Source organism: Eutrema salsugineum, unplaced genomic scaffold, assembly GCF_000478725.1.
Source record: "Eutrema salsugineum unplaced genomic scaffold, Eutsalg1_0 scaffold_15, whole genome shotgun sequence".
In the NCBI taxonomy this organism is placed as follows: domain Eukaryota; kingdom Viridiplantae; phylum Streptophyta; class Magnoliopsida; order Brassicales; family Brassicaceae; genus Eutrema; species Eutrema salsugineum.
Window position 1 is genome coordinate 2,620,819 of NW_006256867.1, and position 18,024 is coordinate 2,638,842.

Below are 18,024 nucleotides of genomic sequence, written 5' to 3' on the forward strand. Positions count from 1 at the left end.
GGAAGAACATTGGTCTGGTTTCAAGACTCCCAGAGAAGCTACTGAAGGTAATGCTTTAATTACATGTCTGAATCTCGTTTTGTGATGTTTTATAATGTGTTGAAGCATAGAGAATTTGTTGTTGAGTATTCTTCGATTTCGATTAAAAGTTATCTTTTTGACTATTTGTTTCTGAAACTGAAACAAGTGATGCTGCTAGTAACCTGATTTTCATGTAATGCTATTTAGGCTTTGAGTAATGGATGCATTTTCTTGGTTTCTGAGTTGTTTGGTTTCGTATTTGTGAGTTTTGCAGGTGCATACATAGACAAGAAATGTCCCTTTACTGGCACGGTTTCTATTAGGGGCCGTATCTTGGCGGGCACTTGTCACAGTGCCAAAATGCAGAGGACAATCATTGTCCGGAGGAACTATCTTCATTTTGTTAAGAAGTATCAAAGGTGAATATAAAAAGATCTTTGCTTTGTATTTTCCCTTTTTGTATTACTCCACCATGTTTGAGAATATCCATCTAATGTTTAGTCTTTAATGTTTAGGTATGAGAAAAGGCATTCGAACATTCCTGCTCATGTCTCACCGTGTTTCCGTGTCAAAGAAGGAGATCACGTGATCATCGGGCAATGCAGGTGAGGACATTAACATCTTATCCTGAACTCGTTAGAATCTTTGTGTATCATTTAATCTACCAGATGGAAATTCATGTGCTAATTAGATATCATCGTCTTAAAACGTTTTCAGACCGCTGTCAAAGACGGTGAGGTTCAATGTCTTAAAGGTCATTCCAGCTGGAAGCTCTGCTATAGGCAAGAAAGCATTCAGTGGAATGTAGAGAGTTCTTAAGGCGGGATCAATCCACTTCAAGAGGATTTTGACTTGTTTTGCTTTTGGGTTTTACTCATGTGTTAATCCTCAAAGAGAAACCTCTGTTTTCACTTTTGTTAGCGGCAACATGATGTTCTAAAACTTCATCTAGTCATTATATAAGAATGATTCTCTGTTGCTGATTCTTTTCATTTTTGATTATCTCTTCTTGAATTACTATATCTAAGGTTTAGAATCTAAAGCTTGTGTGATTTAATATTTTGTTGTATTGTGTAAAAGCTACTTATTGTGATCAAGAACACATTGATATGGTATCTGATGGTGGATTGGACAAGAGCTTTGTGGAAATGGTGTTTTAGTGTTTGGTGTGGTGTTTCTTGTGTCAAGAAATCTGTCTTAATCTTGTTCTTTCTATGGTATGTCCTACTCACTTGTGTCTCTTTACTTGTGTTTTTTTCGGATGTTTCGATGCTATATGTGACATATAATAGGATTTTGCAGAGATTTTCAGCTTCTTGGAATTTGCAAGAAGTTTCTCGAAGAACAAAAGGCGAGAATGTCTGTTAGTAGATTGTTTTTTGTCTTGTTCTCTCTTAGATTACATGATGGCTTTGGAACTTAATCGTAATCTCAAAACTGAATCATGATCATACCTTTGTTTCAAATAGCTTTGGGTATTTTGTGTACAAAGTTTTGAGGGTTAACTTATGAAAACGGAATCATTTTGTCGAGCAGTGAAGTAGACACTGTTATGAAAATGTAACAGAGCAAAACATAGTGCCTGTAATCTCAGACACGAACAGTGAGCTCTTCTGTTAAATGCCGGTGGACGATGTAGTAGTGGAAGATTTTATCTGCCCTCAAAGCTATCGGATTAGACAGTTCTGTGAATCCGTCGGTGAGTTCGATAGACACAACGCAATTTGCTGCAAAACCAAATCCAGCCAAGGAGAGTGACAGTAATCAAGAGAGAAGTCCATTGGAGGAACGGGTCAAAGCAGAGAAGGTAAAAGCTGTGACCTTGAAACGTTCAGGGAAACAAAGCCGAGGTATCTGCAACGAACTAAACGCTCCTTGACATGGAACGTTTCCCGAACTTAAACTTGGTTCGGTTCGATTGATGGTTAAAAAAATTAATAATTATTTCGGTTTGCTTTTGCCTCAAAACATCGAAATAAAGCTAAAATTTACTTCCATGCAATATAAAACGGGCCCATTTAAAACCCATTTCACATTTTGGCCCACTAAGCAAACCGTAGTAGTTTTCTTCATTCGTCTGAGTTTTTTTTTTTTTTTTTTCTGACAGCCTTAGTTTTTCTGAAAACTTTGAAGAATGACGACGATGTCCGATCTCACCGACGATTTGTTATCGGAAATCCTTTTCTAGGGTTCTAACATCTCTGTGATCAGTTCGATCAACTTGCAAAAAGTGGAACTCTCTATCCAAAAATCGGGTCTTTGGTAAAGCAGCAGATGCAGCAAGGAATCAGTTTCTAGGTCTCAGGGTGATGGATTCTAAAGTTTGTTCCTTGAAATTCGATCTCCAAGGAATCCGCAGCGACGGCGATGAATTCGTCGACCCATCTATAAACCCAGTAAGTCTACTTGAACCAGTCGAGATATCTAAAGCCTTTCACTGCGACGGTTTGTTGTTATGCGTTATCAAAGACAGCTCGAGGCTCTTGGTTTGGAACCCATATCTGGGGCAAACCAAGTGGATCCAACCCAGAAACGATTTCCACAGATTCGACAGATTTGCTCTCGGGTACGACAAGAACCGTAATCACAAAATCTTGAGGGTTTTCGATTTCTATCAAAGCGTAAACAACCGCGTTTTTGGCTACGAGATTTATGGTTTTAGCGCTGATCCATGGAAGCAATGTTTTTATACCGGGACCGACCCGTCCAATTGGACCGGTTAAACCGGGATCCGGTCATTATTTCGGTTCAGTTTATTGTTAAAATCCACCAGCATTAGAATCGAGAAAATCCAGAAAAAACCGCGATTCACCCGCAATCCGGTGACTCAGATGAACCGGTTGAGTTCCGGTTCAAAGTAAAAATCGAAATAATTAAAAAATTTGAATGGGTTTTGGATTGAATCATTAAAATATAGGATTTACACTGTTTAATATCTTTATTTAGAACTTTTTGTTAAAGCTAAGAACAACTGCGTTCTCCGTCTTGAGCACATGTTGTAGAATTAGTCTCTTCTATAAATTTTTTTTTTTTAATTTCTCTTTGTCCTATATAATATACCGCCTGAAGAGTTCTGAGATGAATTTTGATGGAGAATAAGATAACCATCAAAATTTTTACTATTATTGGTGATTTTTTACTATTTTAGTTTTGTTTGATTAAATTTAATTTTAAAATTTTTAATCAGTTTATTATGGTTGTTAGATATCATATATTTTTTTTTGACTAAGTATGGATATTTTTACTTTTATATTTATAAAAAAACTATTATTTTTACTTTTATATTTATAAAAAATATAAAACTAATTATCCGTGGTTGATCCGGTGCAACCTGGAATGACCCGATAACCCGGTCACCCGAAGGATACTCCGGTTCGCTTTCCGGGTCGGTTATTAAAACATTGCATGGAAGGTACTTGATTTCACTCCTAACTAGAAGATACCGTCTTTACCGTGACTTTGAAGGGAAATGCTTATTTTTTCGCTCAAGAGAAGATAATAGTGGAAGGAGAAGTAACAGAGATTGAAGACTTTTTACTCTGCTTTGATTTCACATCAGAGAGATTTGGACCGCGTCTTTCTCTGCCGTTTCACTCTGGCAATAAAGAGACTGTGACTTTGTTCTGTGTCAGAGATGAGAAGCTCGCTGTGTTACATCAATGTTGGGAGACATGTGAAGTAATGGAGATTTGGGTTACCGATAATATTGATCCCAATGCGTTGTCTTGGACCAAGTTTTTGGAAGTGGATATGAGTCTGCTCACTGGTTTTCCCGTTGACCCTTTTGCTGGGAGTTTCTTCATTGATGAGGAGAAGAAAGGTGCTATGGTTTTCGATCTAGACAGAAATGATGAAACGACCAAGACCTGTCGTCGCTACCAAACAGCTCACATCATTGGAGATGATGGATACTTCAAATCTGTAAATATCGGAGAAGCTCCGAATCAAGGAAAACGGGATATACTTGGATATATTCCGCTCCCACTTGTTTCCTCCTCTTTATGTTCCCAGTTTAGTGCAGATTAGTAATTATAGTAAAACCTCAATAAATTAATACTCTATAAATTAATACTCGATAAATTAATAATTATTATAAAATAATAAATTTCTTTGGTTCCGAGTCGGGCCAATGTAAAAATTCATCAAATTCAATAAAATAATAAGATAATAATTTTTTTAAAACTCCTATGTAAATATATTAATTTAAATGTAAAAATCAAAAGGTTACAACCTGGCCGGGTTTAAAAATATGTAAATATCATATATATTCATAAATAATATTATAAAACTATATTAATTTTTTTCTAAATCATAAACCCATCCGGATCGGATTTTTGCCGGTTTACCGGGTTTAAGCGGGTTTTTCTAGATTTAAGCGGTTTAATAGCATTCCGGGTAATATAAATTAATAATCATAAAAATAAGACAAATATGTCTAAGGCAATCTACTAAAATATGACTCTATTGTTGTTTGTCTTTTCTGAAAGTTGGAATCTCGTTGCAGTTCATCTCTAATTTTTCTGATTGCATCAACAACTCCTGGTATTGGCTTCTCAATCTGCATCCAAAAATTGTGAAGAGTTTTTGAAGCCAGAATCGCTTCCTTACGTGAAACTGTTTTCAAAGGTTCCACAGCTTCGTCTTCAACTTCTTCATCAACATTAAGGACAGTAGACACAATTTCTTCTAAACTCTGAACTTCTGAGCATGTATCATTTTCACCTGGGTAGTCGAGTATGCTGTTGACATCCATTCTATTCCGATAACCGATATTATTGATCGAAACTTGAAGTTCATGAATGTCGTTTGATTCATCTTCTACATTCCCTGGTACAACATCTCGTGAACGAATTTTTCAGTGTCGAAAACAATTTGCTATTGTCTCTGGACGAACATTAATTGTCCAAGCCGAGACAGCAAGATTTATAGCATCCAAAACATTGATCTTACCTGGATCAGATTGTCCCAACTCATAACCTTCTAAAATCTCACGGTAAAATCTCCTGCGATAATGCATCTTGAAAGCTCTTATTATTCCAGCATCACAAGGTTGAATTTTTGATGTCATATTGGGTGGCAAGAAGAACAGCTCAACACTCTGTAATCCTTCAATATTTTTTGGATGTGCTGGACAATTATCAACCACGAACAAATTTTTCTACCTTGCATTCTCTTATCAAACCATCGGATATATTCTTCAAAAATCACACTAGTCATCCAAGCTCTTTTGTTGGCACGATAGTGACAATTCAAATTATCCATGTTGACATTCTTGAAACATCTTGGCTTTGCATATTTTCCAATAATCCATAAAGGGATGTTTTCAGACCCATCTTCATTGCAACAAATAACAACGGTTAGTGTTTCTTTGTCTTGCTTTTTTCCTTCAAGTTGTTTTGTAGCAAGAGAATGATCAGCTTGTAATCTGTAAAACAAACCAGTCTCATCCATATTAAAAACATCTTTCATAGGAAACTGATCTATTTTTTCCCTTATAGCTTCCAATTTCTGTTCCATGTCTTATACATCAACTGAACCACTCTCTCCAAAACGACGAAAAGACTTGATACCATGTCGTGATTTGAATTTTTCAAGCCAACCTTGAGAGAATTAGTGCTCAGAATCTTGTTGAGGGTATACAAGTTTCATTGTATCTTTTGCTTTCTCCAAAATTAGCTCTCCAGTCATGTTCACACACTCTTCATATTGGAGAAACCACTCAAAAAGAACTTTCTCCATCTCTGGGAATCAGTGGCGGAGGCAGCATGCTACCAAGTGGGTCATTTGACCCATGTGGAATTAATTTTTTTTTATATGTTTGTATTTTTTAAAATAAAAATAAGTAAAATATTGATAATTTAGCTAAATGACCCCGTAAAATTTGCTCAGAATACACTGTAAATTAAAATTGACCCCTGTAAATTTTGTTTCTAGCTCCGGCACTGCTGGAAATTTTGCTGGTTTGTGCCGCTTGATATCTTTTCCTGTTTCCAAGTTGCTCGAAAGATACTCAGCTGATCGTTTGAGTGTGTTTGAGATTATACCTTGACTAATTTTTAGATGATACTGTTCTTCAAGCCATAACTGCAATTCCTTTTGAGTGCAAGCTGTATGATCTCTTTTGTACTCACATAATTCTTTGCGTATTTGATCTGTCATTGTTGCTTTTGGAACGCCTTTAAGATGAGAAGCCATTGCTAAGTTTGGTGCAAAAGAAAAAGATGATGGAATGTTTTAACAAAGACTAACCTAACACTTAATAAAAACCAACGATGAGTCCATTAGGGCAATAGAAAATTTCTAGTTTTTTACGTACAAAAGAGGAATATTGTTTTAAGCAATCATATATATTATAAGTAAAGTAAAATTTTGAGTTAAAGCTCTCTCATTTAATTTTAGGGTGGCTAATTACCCTTTACCCCTTCTTATATTTTTAAAATTAATTTTAATAATAAAATTATTAAAAATTGTAAATTAATTAAAAAATATTAAAAATCGTAATTAAATAAAATATTAAAAATCGTAATTAAATAAAATATGAAAAATCGTAAATTAATAAAAAACTGTTAAAAATCAAAATTTAATCAAAAAACATTTAAATTTAATAAAAATTATTAAAAATCAAAATTTAATCAAAAAAAATTAAAATAGAAAATAACAAAAATTTAAAAATTGGAATTTAATCAAAAAACATTTAGAATCATATCATATATAATATATGCAAAGTAAAATTTTCGCTATAAGGTCTCTCATTCTATCTAGGTAACTAATTCCCCTTTATTCGTTAATAAAATCTTTTTAGTTCCCCTTTATTCGTTAATCGTATTATCTGTTGAGCGAGATTATCTGAAAAAAAATGTACATGTGATGTGGGAAATCCTAGCTTAAGTTGAGAGCTATATATAAATATATTACTTTTTTAAATGTATCTTAAGCTCAATTGTGGTTTGGTTTCTACATTGGTCGGCGTTTTGTTGTATTGTTTACCGTCTTCATTTTTTATAAATCAATTTTTTGTTTTTTTATTGTTTTTTCCGTTTTTTCAGTACCAGTAGTAGTGTTCCTCGATTATATGTTGTTGTTTTGTGTTGTCAGTTATTCTTCCTTACTTAACGTGATTAAAACCATGTCAACATATCATAAATCATCTTCATTGTCTAATGAACAGGTTTTAAGTCTTTTGTTTTTTTTTGCTTGTTTTAAAGATGACTTTCTGAATTCTGTTTATTTTTGAAATAATGTAAGAGATGCCAAATACTCTAGCAGAACGCTGAGAAAAAACCAAAAAAGAAAACAGAAAAAGGGAAAAAGGGAAAAACGAAGTAGAAAAAGAAGAGAAAAAGATAAACTGAAACATATAGAAGAACATAGAGTTGACGAAAACGTAAAAAAATGAGGAAAAAATGAACAAAAAGTCCTAGACCATGAAAGATAAGATCAAGATGGGTAACACAAAATAGTGAAAAAGAAAAATGATAAGGAGATGAAGAACTCAAAGTTGAAGAAGAAATCTGAAAGAAAAAGAAGAACAAAAATGGTAGATGAAGAAAATAAAGTATAAGAAGATGACAACCCGACGATGAAAAAGAAAATAAAAAAGAAGAAAGTAAAGATGCGAAAAGGACAAACAAAAATTAGAAAGAAAAAAAAAGTTTGGATAGGACAAAAAGGACCAAGAAGAAGTAAAAAACAGAAGATAAAAACGGCTAATAAAACCAAAAGAAGAATAGTAGAAGATGTTGAAGAATAAGAATTAGAGAATACAAAGACATTAAACTAAAACAAAGAAGAAGGGGCAGACAAATAAAACAAAAAAAAAAATCAACAGAAAAAAACGAAGAAAAACCCGAATGAAAAAAAATCAAGAAGTCAAAGAAGATTAATAGAATACATAAGAAGAAATAGTCAAAAACAATGAAAGATAAGAAGGAAAAACAAAGAATAGAAAAGCTAAAAAATAAAGAAAAAGGAGAAGAATAAGAAAACAACGATAATGTGAACAAAAAATAATACGGTGAACAAATAAGATAAAAAAAATACTCGGATTGGTCGAAGACGATGAACAAAAAAAAATTAAAAGACCAATTGGAGAAGAAAAAAGATAATCAGAAGAAGAAGTAATAAAGAAAACCAATAGATAGTAGAGGAAGGGAAAGAAAAAAATACTAAAATGGAAGAAAACTAAATGATGAAGAAGACAAAGTAGAAAAAGGTAAATATGATGAAAAAACGAAGACAAATCAGATGAATAAGAAGTAAACAAAAAAAGATGAAGAAAATATAGAAGAACAATTTGAAAACAAATAACGATAAAAGGACCTAAAAAATATAAGGAAAAAACTAAAAAAGAGAAAATATAAACCATTTGAAGAGTAAAAAGACAGATAAGACAAAGATCTTTAAAATATGATGAAGAATTTAGAGAGAGGAAGAATAATTGGAAGAAGAGGAATAAGAATCTGTTGAAGGAGAAAAAAAAATAAAATAGAAGACAAAGTAGAAGAAGAATAAGATAGGGAAGAGAAAAAATTGGATGAAAACCTTAAAAGATGAGGAAGTGGAGAAAGTAGAAGAATATGAAAATGAGTTAAAAGCCAAAAAACACCAAAAGAATAGAAAGTAGATGATAACGAAGAAGACGATGGCAATGAAAAAAGAAAAGAAAAAAAGAAAAAGAAAGAGAATAATAAAACATTGAAGAAGAAAAAGAAAGGAAATAAAACCTGGAAGAGAAGAAAATTAAAAGATGTATGAGACGAAAAAGGAAAAGATGTGGAGAAGAAGAAGAAAACGTGAAAAAAGAAAAATCAGCAGAATAAAAAGTAAAAAAAAAACATAGAAAATGAAGAAGAAAAAAACAAAAAAACAAAAAAAAAAGAAGAAAATGATAGAGAAAAAAAAAATAAAAGATAAAAAGAGAAAAAAAGAATGATTCATATTAATCTTATTTTAGTTTGTGTTTATTGATTTCATACACTTATTAGTATTGATTTTAAAGTTTTTAATGTTAGACAATGATTACTTTTATAGGTTAGCTTTATTTTAATTTTGTATGTATCAAAAATTCTTGATCTAATTATTTTTGATTTATGACATAAAATTTTATTTTAGGTTTTAATGAAACTTTTCGGTCCGCGCAAGTTGCGGGCTAAACACCTAGTTAAAAGGAAAAATGGAATATTGACAATTTGACATGATATGGAATATATTTATATAAACAATAAAGCATAATAAAAATTCATATAAAATAAAATTTATGAATAATTATGAAATTTACAAATATTCATTCTATAAATTAATATCACAATAAATTAATAAAATATCATGGTCTCGACATTATTAATTTATAGAGGTTTTACTGTAATTCCATTTCCTTAGTTTTGTTTCTTGCATCTCCTTTTAACCTGGATTAATGTGAGATCTTTTCAGACTTGCACTTGGTATCTGCAGTTTATTGTCTTAAGTTGTTCATCTTCCCTCGTTTCTCTTTCTTATTTGCCAATTTCAATCCATGTATTCTTCTCCAAGTAGCTTGTGTGATTTAATATTTTGTTGTATTGTGTAAAAGCTACTTATTGTGATCAAGAACACATTAATTTAGACCAAAAAGACTTTCATTCTTCCTCTCAAACAATCAACAGATTCAACAGAAATAACGAATTTTAATGATCAATTTTCAGCTTAATATCATGTTCTGTCAATTGCCACTAGAGTTTATATGATCGGCTCTACACTTGTATGATTAGGGTTAACCGGATAAGCAATTTCGAGTGAAGATATTGTATCACAACTACAGAACTGATTCATTCATTGGTGATGAGACCAAAAAAAGTTGGCTACAAAATCACAGAGGTTACTACAACACTAGTGCCCTTCTGTTTTTGAGTTCTTGTTTCTATATGAAGTCTCTCCATGTACAACAGTACTAATGACATACAAGATAACTAATCCTATTCTCATCCCAAAAAAAAAACAGGCTTGACGCAATGACTTTGCATCCATTATTCAATACTCCCAAGGACCTACCTGCTGAACTAAAAGCTTCTTCAATGATTGCCCAAATTTCTCTGAGTATATTTGTCTTAAAAGCCTCTTCTGCAAGATTTGTGTCAGAATCTTACTTTGTTGCAGTAGCAGCCTATCGAGCTGATTCTGGTTCTTTCCATGTCCTTTGAGGTGGTGGATGTTATTTACAGGCCACCAAGAAAGATCCCCGAGTCAAAAACTTGCTCCTTCTTCCAATGGTGCAAATGCACAGGACTCAGTTGAAGAAATACTGTGATTTGAGCACTTCCTTTAAATCGAAATCACCTCTCTTTGGCACTGGAGGGAAGACGAGATTTGGGTATGATTCTTGGAAACTTTGGAGTAACTGGATCAAGAATACAAAACAATGTCAACAAAACAGATGAGGCTGTACCTAACGAAAAGCTTCAATCAAATCCTAAATCCTATTGTACAGAAGAATCCATGATCTCAGATTCAGTCAAGCTGGTAAAGACTTCACTAGCGATTCGAACAATTTCTTTTGGTTTAAAGATTTACCACATTCTTTTCCTTTCGCAGATGTGCAGAAAAAGAAAGTCAGACGTCCTCTCCTACGCTAAAAACCAAAGAGTTTATGAAAACTTACATCTTCAAGGATCGGTGTGTTGTAAAGCTCAACGAATTTCTCTCTAAGTATTCTGTTCATTGTGTCAACGTCACATGCATGCGTCCAGTACGAGTCATGCACACCTGCAAAAACACAAAGATTGAATAAGAAAAGATTCCAGTTTTTGTTTTTGTTTGGCAAATCATTAACAGGACAAACCTGCAAAGTTTAGGCCAGCCTCTCGACATGCAACAGCAGTCATCATCATGTGAGTTCCATCCAGCGAGTGCACAAAATTTGGAGGGAATGCAGTTCTTTGTTTCCTAACATCCACCTGGGAATTAAAAGTCTTTAAGCTTACGGAAATCACACAAGTGAAATCTTGCTCAGTGTTCACAAAGGAAAAGAACAAATAGGCTTTACCGTGTTACCCTCTCGCTGCAGAGCCAAAACCTGAAGCGATGTTCTTATCTGCAACCACAATGGTCATATTTGCAATCAATAGTCAAGATTATCGGCTCCCAGCAAGATGATACTAGCTTACATGAAGGATTCAGAAGGGACTATACTTACCAGATGTCTTTCACTTCTGCAATAAGGTTGCACAACGGGAAGTCCAAGAGGAGTGATCCATCGCACTGGATGATTATCGGAGGCGATTATCTGTGAAGTTGACAAACCAAAAGCAAAACAAAACATAGCTCTATAAGGTCGCACATCTACTATATAAACTAGCAGCGTTAATTACATGATACAAGACCGCACCTTTGCACAATCACCAAGCCAACTCATAATGGCACGTGCCGCTTCAAAAATCTCTCCAAGGGCTGCTAGTGTCACCTGAGGGGAAATGTTTCAAGTATAAAATTAACACATAACTAGAAACCAGATAAAAAAAAATCATTTGTGTGAATGCTAGCTATAACACTTACTTTTGCAGCATAGCAAGCAGCAGAAAATAGCATTCTCTCGTCAGAGATAACACCTTTCTCTTCTAATCTTCTTTTTATTTGTTCACGCGCTCCAACATAGGTGACACCATATACTGACGTCATTACCGTCTGCTTTACCAGCTTCCTGTCGACCTGAATTTAGATGAAAATTGTCCATCATCAATAAGAACTTTTGCTGTGGCATTATATCTAATAAAAAAAACCAATGAGACTCACTTGATTGATAAGGATCTTTGCCAACGCAGCGGTTGGGTTTGACTCAGGATCCTTACTGCTGTCCTTCTTCATTATTTCATGGACTCTATCTCATCACAAGCGAAGAAGAGAAGAGAGAGAACGAGCGATAGAGAGGAAAACCATTAGAAACAACGCTTGACATAATGAATTGGCACCAACTCCATTCAGAATTTATATGCTACCTCAATGAAATTTCAGAATAAACATCAGCTGGTTTTTCTCCTGCAACTAGATTAACTGCCGCAGCTTCAAACTGAAAGAAAGCAGTTTACAAGAAGAGAACAATATGAGATAGCATATGCCTTCAAATAAGAGAAAAATAGCAGATTTTTAAGATGTTCACAAGAGAACCTACACTATCTCTTCCTAAAGCTGCATAATGCTGTAGGCCATTGCACGACCCATCCTGCAAATACATATCATGAAGAGTTGATATTAAGAGTTAGCAAAGGAAGAGAAACAGGTTCGCCAGAGTTGTTTATGGTGCTTACCTGATGAATAGGCAAGTGGGAGATTACAGAGTAAGGTGAAGGACTTTTCAAGGCTTGTGTCAGAATAACACATGCAGCTAAACACTGAAATGGATCCTCAGCCTTTAACCACCAACGTTGTCCATGAATAGGATTTTCCGCTGAATCCATTATGTTATCCAAATGGTTTTCCACAAAAGCCAAACGCCCATCGTGCGAAAGCTTTTCAACACCACCTGCATAGAGGTTTGCTAGATGTATTTTGAGCCAATATAAGCCTGACTTTCCAAGTGGTCGTCCTTCAGCAAACTCAAGGGTTCCACGGCAAAGATCAGAACTAAGATGATTCAGATGAGGATGCATTGGGTATGCACGGCCCCTGAAGTCAAGATTGTGAGGGTAGTAGAATCCTTCCTCGTCTTTCATTTTTCTAGCCACCTGAACATATATTCTTCAGTCCATATCTTTTGCTAGGTAAGTGACGACGGAACAAAATGTTGTAGGCAATATGAATGGAGGTCTTACAGAAAGCTTGAGCTCAACATCACATCTTAGAGAATGCCTCTCTCTGTTAATCTTGTTCGCCTTTCGAACACTCCATTTCCAGGATTGGATTTCTTCTGGATCCTCAGAGGATGGTTTCTCTGGTATGGGAACCTACATAAACAAACCAAAAAGACAATGCAAACAACATCAGACACATACCATTAAAATCTAAAACTATGTAGATGAGTTGACTCTTGAAATGAAACCCTGAATCGTAAAGTCCAGATTCCAGAATTCCTATAAGATTTCTAGCTACTTACGTCTTCACGATTAACTAAGCCTGCAATGTTCCCTCCATCAGCCCAGAGCCTTTCCACCACATCAAGTATCTTCCTATTCACCCTCCACTTGGTGTTCCCAAGTGTATCCAATGCCTGTTTTTGTTAAATTTCCGAACATTAATGTAAAACATTATCAGACGGCAACAACAAAACATAACTTACAAGACCAAAGAAACCAATGTACCTCAAATACTCTATGGGCAGTCTTGGAACTAATATCTCTAAGTGCATCTTGCTGCTTTTTGGATCCATGAGTACGCATGATATAGGAAGGCAAAAACAAGTAACCACCCTTGTCATATCTGAAGGAAATTTCCATCCGTAAGAACAAGAACACAAGGCTTTAAATAACATGTGAGCATAAGATTCTCAATAATAGGGCATGATTCATGTATAAGGGGATAAAATCAAAACATACCCTTTCCATCTCTTTGGTGGTACCAACATCGGAACATAAGGAATTAACATATGCTTAGCCTGTATGAGACAAGAACAATGAAAGATCAGTTAAAAGCTCAGCAAAGGAATAGCTTTAAATTAAAAGACATCTTACTCACAGATTTATCCAGCCCTGCAAGGAGGAGTGAGTCACATTCAATAACTCCATATCTCCTCACCAGCTTTGACCTACAAAGTCCAAAATTCCAAATGTAAGTAATAGGCGGTTTTATACAAAAAAACAATTGAGTAAAAAGACAAAAAAAATAGAGAAGCGATAGGTACTCATCACACTGGTCACAATGATGAACATTCATTACCCTGGATATTTGGTCACGGTTTTAAACTTGTGTCTGAATGCAGGCCGAAATTCGGGTATAGTGTCCCCTGCTTGGGTCAGGGGAGGTTGTACATAAGCTGTTTCGATCAGAAGTTCAAGCAGACGACTTCCAAGCTGAAAATCGATATGAGCGCAACAACAAAGATGTGTTTTGCTTAGAAAATAGATACCGGAAGCAAATATCATCAATTCCACTCAAAAAGGTTAGAAACGCCACAGACCTTAGCTTGTGTAGCTCTCCCCCATGGTTTGATACCTTCACTTTTCACAACTTTTAGTGCATCAATAATCCTTTTCCTACGAATCAAACTATTGACACGTTTCCTAAGCAATTGCTTATCCTTCAATTCCTCTTCTGAGTCCCCTGCATTGTTCTTCCGAGTTCTCTTTAAGAAGTTATGAATCCTCACCTAAAGATCAACCAAAACAACGATTCATACATCATTGCTTCACAATTTCTTCATTGAGCTACCCATTCATATATGTAGGACATACCTCCTGTTCTATAGCTATGCCAATACTAACAGCAGCTTGAACAACCTGGATACACCCATCTTCGTGTCCGGACATAACCAAACCCATCATCTTATGCATCACAATAACCGCCATTTTATCAGCAGGCAAAAGCTCAATGTGAGGCGCATAAGCTGCTCTAACCTTCTTGCTCTTGTTCTTCTGCAACTTTTGCTCTCTCTCTATCACATCTTTCAACGGCTGAAACCACCCCAAGAACATATGTTTCACATATGGCAGATTCGGAGCCAGGTTCTTCTCGCACATCTCCTTCTCCAAATCTCTGTACTCATCAACCATTTTCTCCCACGCTTCAGTCTCTTCCTTCACTTGTCGTCTCCTCAATGAATCGAATTTCCTCTTATCGATGTCCTTGCGCTCGATTTTCACAGTCTGATCAACCATTTTACTCAGACCCTTGAGGAACAACGCAGAGATCCATGGTGGGTCTTGCATAAACAGCCTCCTCCTCCCGGAAAGTCCATTCCTTTCGACGGGATTCTCAAGCTCTTCAATTAAGCTTGTTCCGTTGATGGTTCCGGCGAAGGAGTCCTGATTCTCGAAGCTCTCGATGAGATTGCCGTGGAAATGGACGGTGGGTTTCTCGCTGACGGAGAGAGAAGCAGAGGAGGAGGAAGAAGAAGCTGAAATCGGAGGAAGTGAGATGCGTTTGTCAGGGGAAGAAGGGTCGAAGAAAGGAAGGGTTTTGCGGCGGAAGAGGGCGGAGGAAGGAGGTTTAAGCCAGGTGAATAGGGAAGTTTGGTGTTGAAAGTGAGAGGTTTGGTTTAAGGAGATAGAAGGAGAAGCCGCCGCAGCGGAAGCAGCCATGGAAGGAAGGTGGAGATAGAAGATAAGGTCTAATGAACATTTGAAGAAGGAGAAATTTTTTTGTGAGGGAATACACAATCCAACAAAGAAAGAAAGAAAAAAAACAATTCAACAAACCTCTCTAAAACCTCTACTCTTTTGTTTTTTCTCGATAAGATATTTCTGTATTTTTCAAAAAATAAATAGAAAAATAAATCTTCCATTATATTGTTAACTTGTGTTTTTTTTAGCCAAAAAAGAGAAAACTAAAAATTGTTAACTTTCTTTTCCATCAATTATCACAACAATGGATTTAGGAATATGTGCAAAACGGTTTAGGTTCACTAGAAAAAGATAACTAGCCAAGAATTTAATTAGGAATGTTGAAAACACTTTGCTAATCTTTATTAGCTCCACAAAATCTATCTGAAAAGAGAGTGCTATCTCCTGATGTACTCCATCGCTTCTAGCTATATCCTATATGTAAGTTGATCTGTTCAAAATTTAATCTCTAAGCTATTCTGCAAGAACACAGATGTGCAGTTATAGTATGTAAGGGTCGAACTACAGAAACAAAAGATCACTCAATAAACCTTATAGAAATCGAATTACGCTAAACAGAAATATTGTAAATAAATAGCAATGCAACAGAAATAGACTAAGCAGCAGTAAAAACGGTTTGTAAGATTCAGATGGATGGAGATTAGGCTTAGGGCGTTTTTCAGGAGATCAATGAATGCAGATCAATCGATTAGTCAGGGTTCAGGTTTACGCACGGTTCTTGAACTCGAAACACAGAATTATAATTAACCAACTTCCGTTGTGAAAATTATCTAAGTTAAAATCCTAGAATTCCAAATTCCTTTGCAAACCCTACAGATTTAAACCAGCTTTAATGCACAAGTTTGATATGTTCACAAAGCATCTAAACCAAATTCCTTTGCGAATAGCTACTTTGCTCACCCTAGATTCTTTCCAGTTATTCAATTACACTTCCGTGTCAATTAAGCAACCTAAGATCTAAGTTCTAGGTGATCAATCCAGAATTAGCTTTAAGAACAACCTATGGCGAAGAACAAATCAGATTATGAACCCTAACTAAATCAATTAATCAAACATCCAGAGAAAACCTTTATGAGAACCCTAAACCTAACAAGCTAACTACTCAGACATGGATATTGAAACAACACACATGATTGAATAGATTGAAATAAGAAGATGAATAAAATAAATAAAGGGGTTCGAAATCTTCTCTCTAAACGAACAGAGTTCAGACTTGTCTTCCCAAGCTCTCAAAATCGCAAAAGCCGAAAAAGTAAGAAGGTGTCTTGCTCGAAAATCTAAGGTAAGGTTCAAAAGAGACTAAAAACCTTATTTGTATCTCTAAAACACGTCTTGGGCTTCTTTGGAAACTTCTGGGCCCAACTCCTTCTTCAAACAGGAAAACAAAAATCGCCTTTTCCTTATTTCTTTGACAAGTGTCGAGCGTCACTCTCCATGGTGTCGAGCGACACTAAACCACAAAATCCATCCTTGACGAATTTGATCCTGGTTTAGCTCCAAAGTGATTCAAAATCTCCAGTTAAGCTCCAAACGTACCTAAGACCTGTAAAGACTCCAAAAGACTCGAAAGACACTAAAAAGACTCTATAAATAAGACCTATACCATGGTCAAAAACTATAAAAACCATGATATATCATGAGTGTGTATAGGGGAAAGGTTTTGTTGATGTCCCTTTTTTTTGGGTTAAATATTAAATTTTATACCAAGTTTTAGATATGTGACAGCGGTTACTGAGAAAACTAAGAAAATAGAAAGACCGAAAACTACAAACAAAAGCAAGAACAACAAAAAACAAAAAAACATACAAAGAATCAAGCAAGTTAAACACACGCCTCAAGGTAACAAGCGGATCCTCGACAAAGAAACACCGATTTCGAACACGAAGCTCAAACATTTGCATTTGCAATTCCAAAGAACTCGAGTCCTCATCAACGTTGCCACGAGCAACTCCCACGCAAGGAAAGTCCTCAAACCTCACAAGTGGTTGCGCCTACAGCTTCTCCGAGGACAAACACAAAAACAGAACCACACCAACAAACAATCCACAACCGGCGGCACGAGAGCCTCTTTGGGCAGCCAGAGAAGCCGCCTCTGACCACCAATCCCAATCTTGCGAGAGCTGCAAGAACATCTCCCACGGAAATGAAGTTAGACATGATCCACCGCCTCTATTCAGCATTGAGTCACCACCGTAGCTTTTAACGGAGCCATCCCCTACTGAACTTTTCTGCTCTAAGAACCGTTGAACAATGCTAGAAACAAACATCGGAAGATGAAGATGGAGCCACACCAGAGGCTAAAAACAGATGGGGAAAAGACGGTATGCAAACAATAAAGAGAAGGAGCTCTAAGCTTCCAACATTTCCGTTGAAGGCTTTCTGCCGGCCATCGCCGGTTGGGGCCCACACCAAACTTACCTACCGCTCGACCTCCGTCCAAACCACAACCTGCCGATGGAGAAAAACACGATGGCCAGAGACTTTTGCCACGACTGAAGAGGTACGAGTATGTCATTTCCTCCAAGCTTCACCGGTGCTAAAACCAGTCCTCGAAGTCCACAAGCACCACCGCAAAGCGACAGGAGAAACAGCTCCAATCGAAACCACCATCTCTGCTTAAAAGAGTCGAGACCAACAAAACAGAGTCAAAATCAGAAGAGACGCTGAGATACCACACGCCTGGACCGGAGAAGCCGCCATCGTTGCTGTCGGAGAACGTAATAACCACCGAGTAATCTCTGAATCCGGCGCCTTGCTGTCC

The 18,024-nt window shown here is 36.0% G+C and overlaps 2 protein-coding genes and 2 pseudogenes across 2 annotated transcripts in view; 2 read left to right on the top strand and 2 right to left on the bottom strand.

Annotated features, from left to right (window-relative positions):
* Positions 1-1,158, top strand: part of LOC18022078 (40S ribosomal protein S11-3) — a 1,714-nt gene extending 556 nt beyond the window's left edge. The window contains exons 4-7 of the mRNA XM_006404847.2: positions 6-47; positions 296-440; positions 537-626; positions 739-1,158. Coding sequence (XP_006404910.2) covers positions 6-47; positions 296-440; positions 537-626; positions 739-829 — 368 coding nt within the window. The 3' untranslated portion in view covers positions 830-1,158. The remainder of the gene's footprint in view (positions 1-5; positions 48-295; positions 441-536; positions 627-738) is intronic.
* A 997-nt stretch (positions 1,159-2,155) lies between these two features.
* On the top strand, positions 2,156-4,075 carry LOC18022079 (annotated as a pseudogene).
* Positions 4,076-4,456: 381 nt separating this feature from the next.
* LOC112087995 lies at positions 4,457-6,216 on the bottom strand (annotated as a pseudogene).
* Positions 6,217-9,800: 3,584 nt separating this feature from the next.
* Positions 9,801-15,284, bottom strand: LOC18022080 (DNA-directed RNA polymerase 3, chloroplastic). The gene is made up of 19 exons (XM_006404849.2): positions 14,376-15,284; positions 14,102-14,290; positions 13,861-13,994; positions 13,660-13,729; positions 13,521-13,579; positions 13,287-13,404; positions 13,082-13,195; positions 12,801-12,932; positions 12,297-12,713; positions 12,161-12,211; positions 11,988-12,058; positions 11,785-11,869; positions 11,548-11,700; positions 11,381-11,455; positions 11,189-11,278; positions 11,039-11,086; positions 10,835-10,949; positions 10,655-10,758; positions 9,801-10,393 (listed from the first exon to the last, which is right to left on the bottom strand). Exons 1-19 carry the CDS (start codon positions 15,219-15,221, stop codon positions 10,283-10,285), a joined length of 2,982 nt encoding a protein of 993 aa, XP_006404912.1. The 5' UTR covers positions 15,222-15,284; the 3' UTR covers positions 9,801-10,282.
* Positions 15,285-18,024: the final 2,740 nt, after the last annotated feature.

Coding starts and splice junctions, on each gene's coding strand:
- LOC18022080 (XM_006404849.2), bottom strand. CDS start 15,221: ATGGCTGCTTCCGCTGCGGCGGCTTCTCCTTCTATCTCCTTAAACCAA. Junction 14,291..14,375: donor GCATAGCTATAGAACAGGAG/GTATGTCCTACA, acceptor GTTGATCTTTAG/GTGAGGATTCATAACTTCTT. Junction 11,870..11,987: donor TATTCTGAAATTTCATTGAG/GTAGCATATAAA, acceptor GTGATGAGATAG/AGTCCATGAAATAATGAAGA.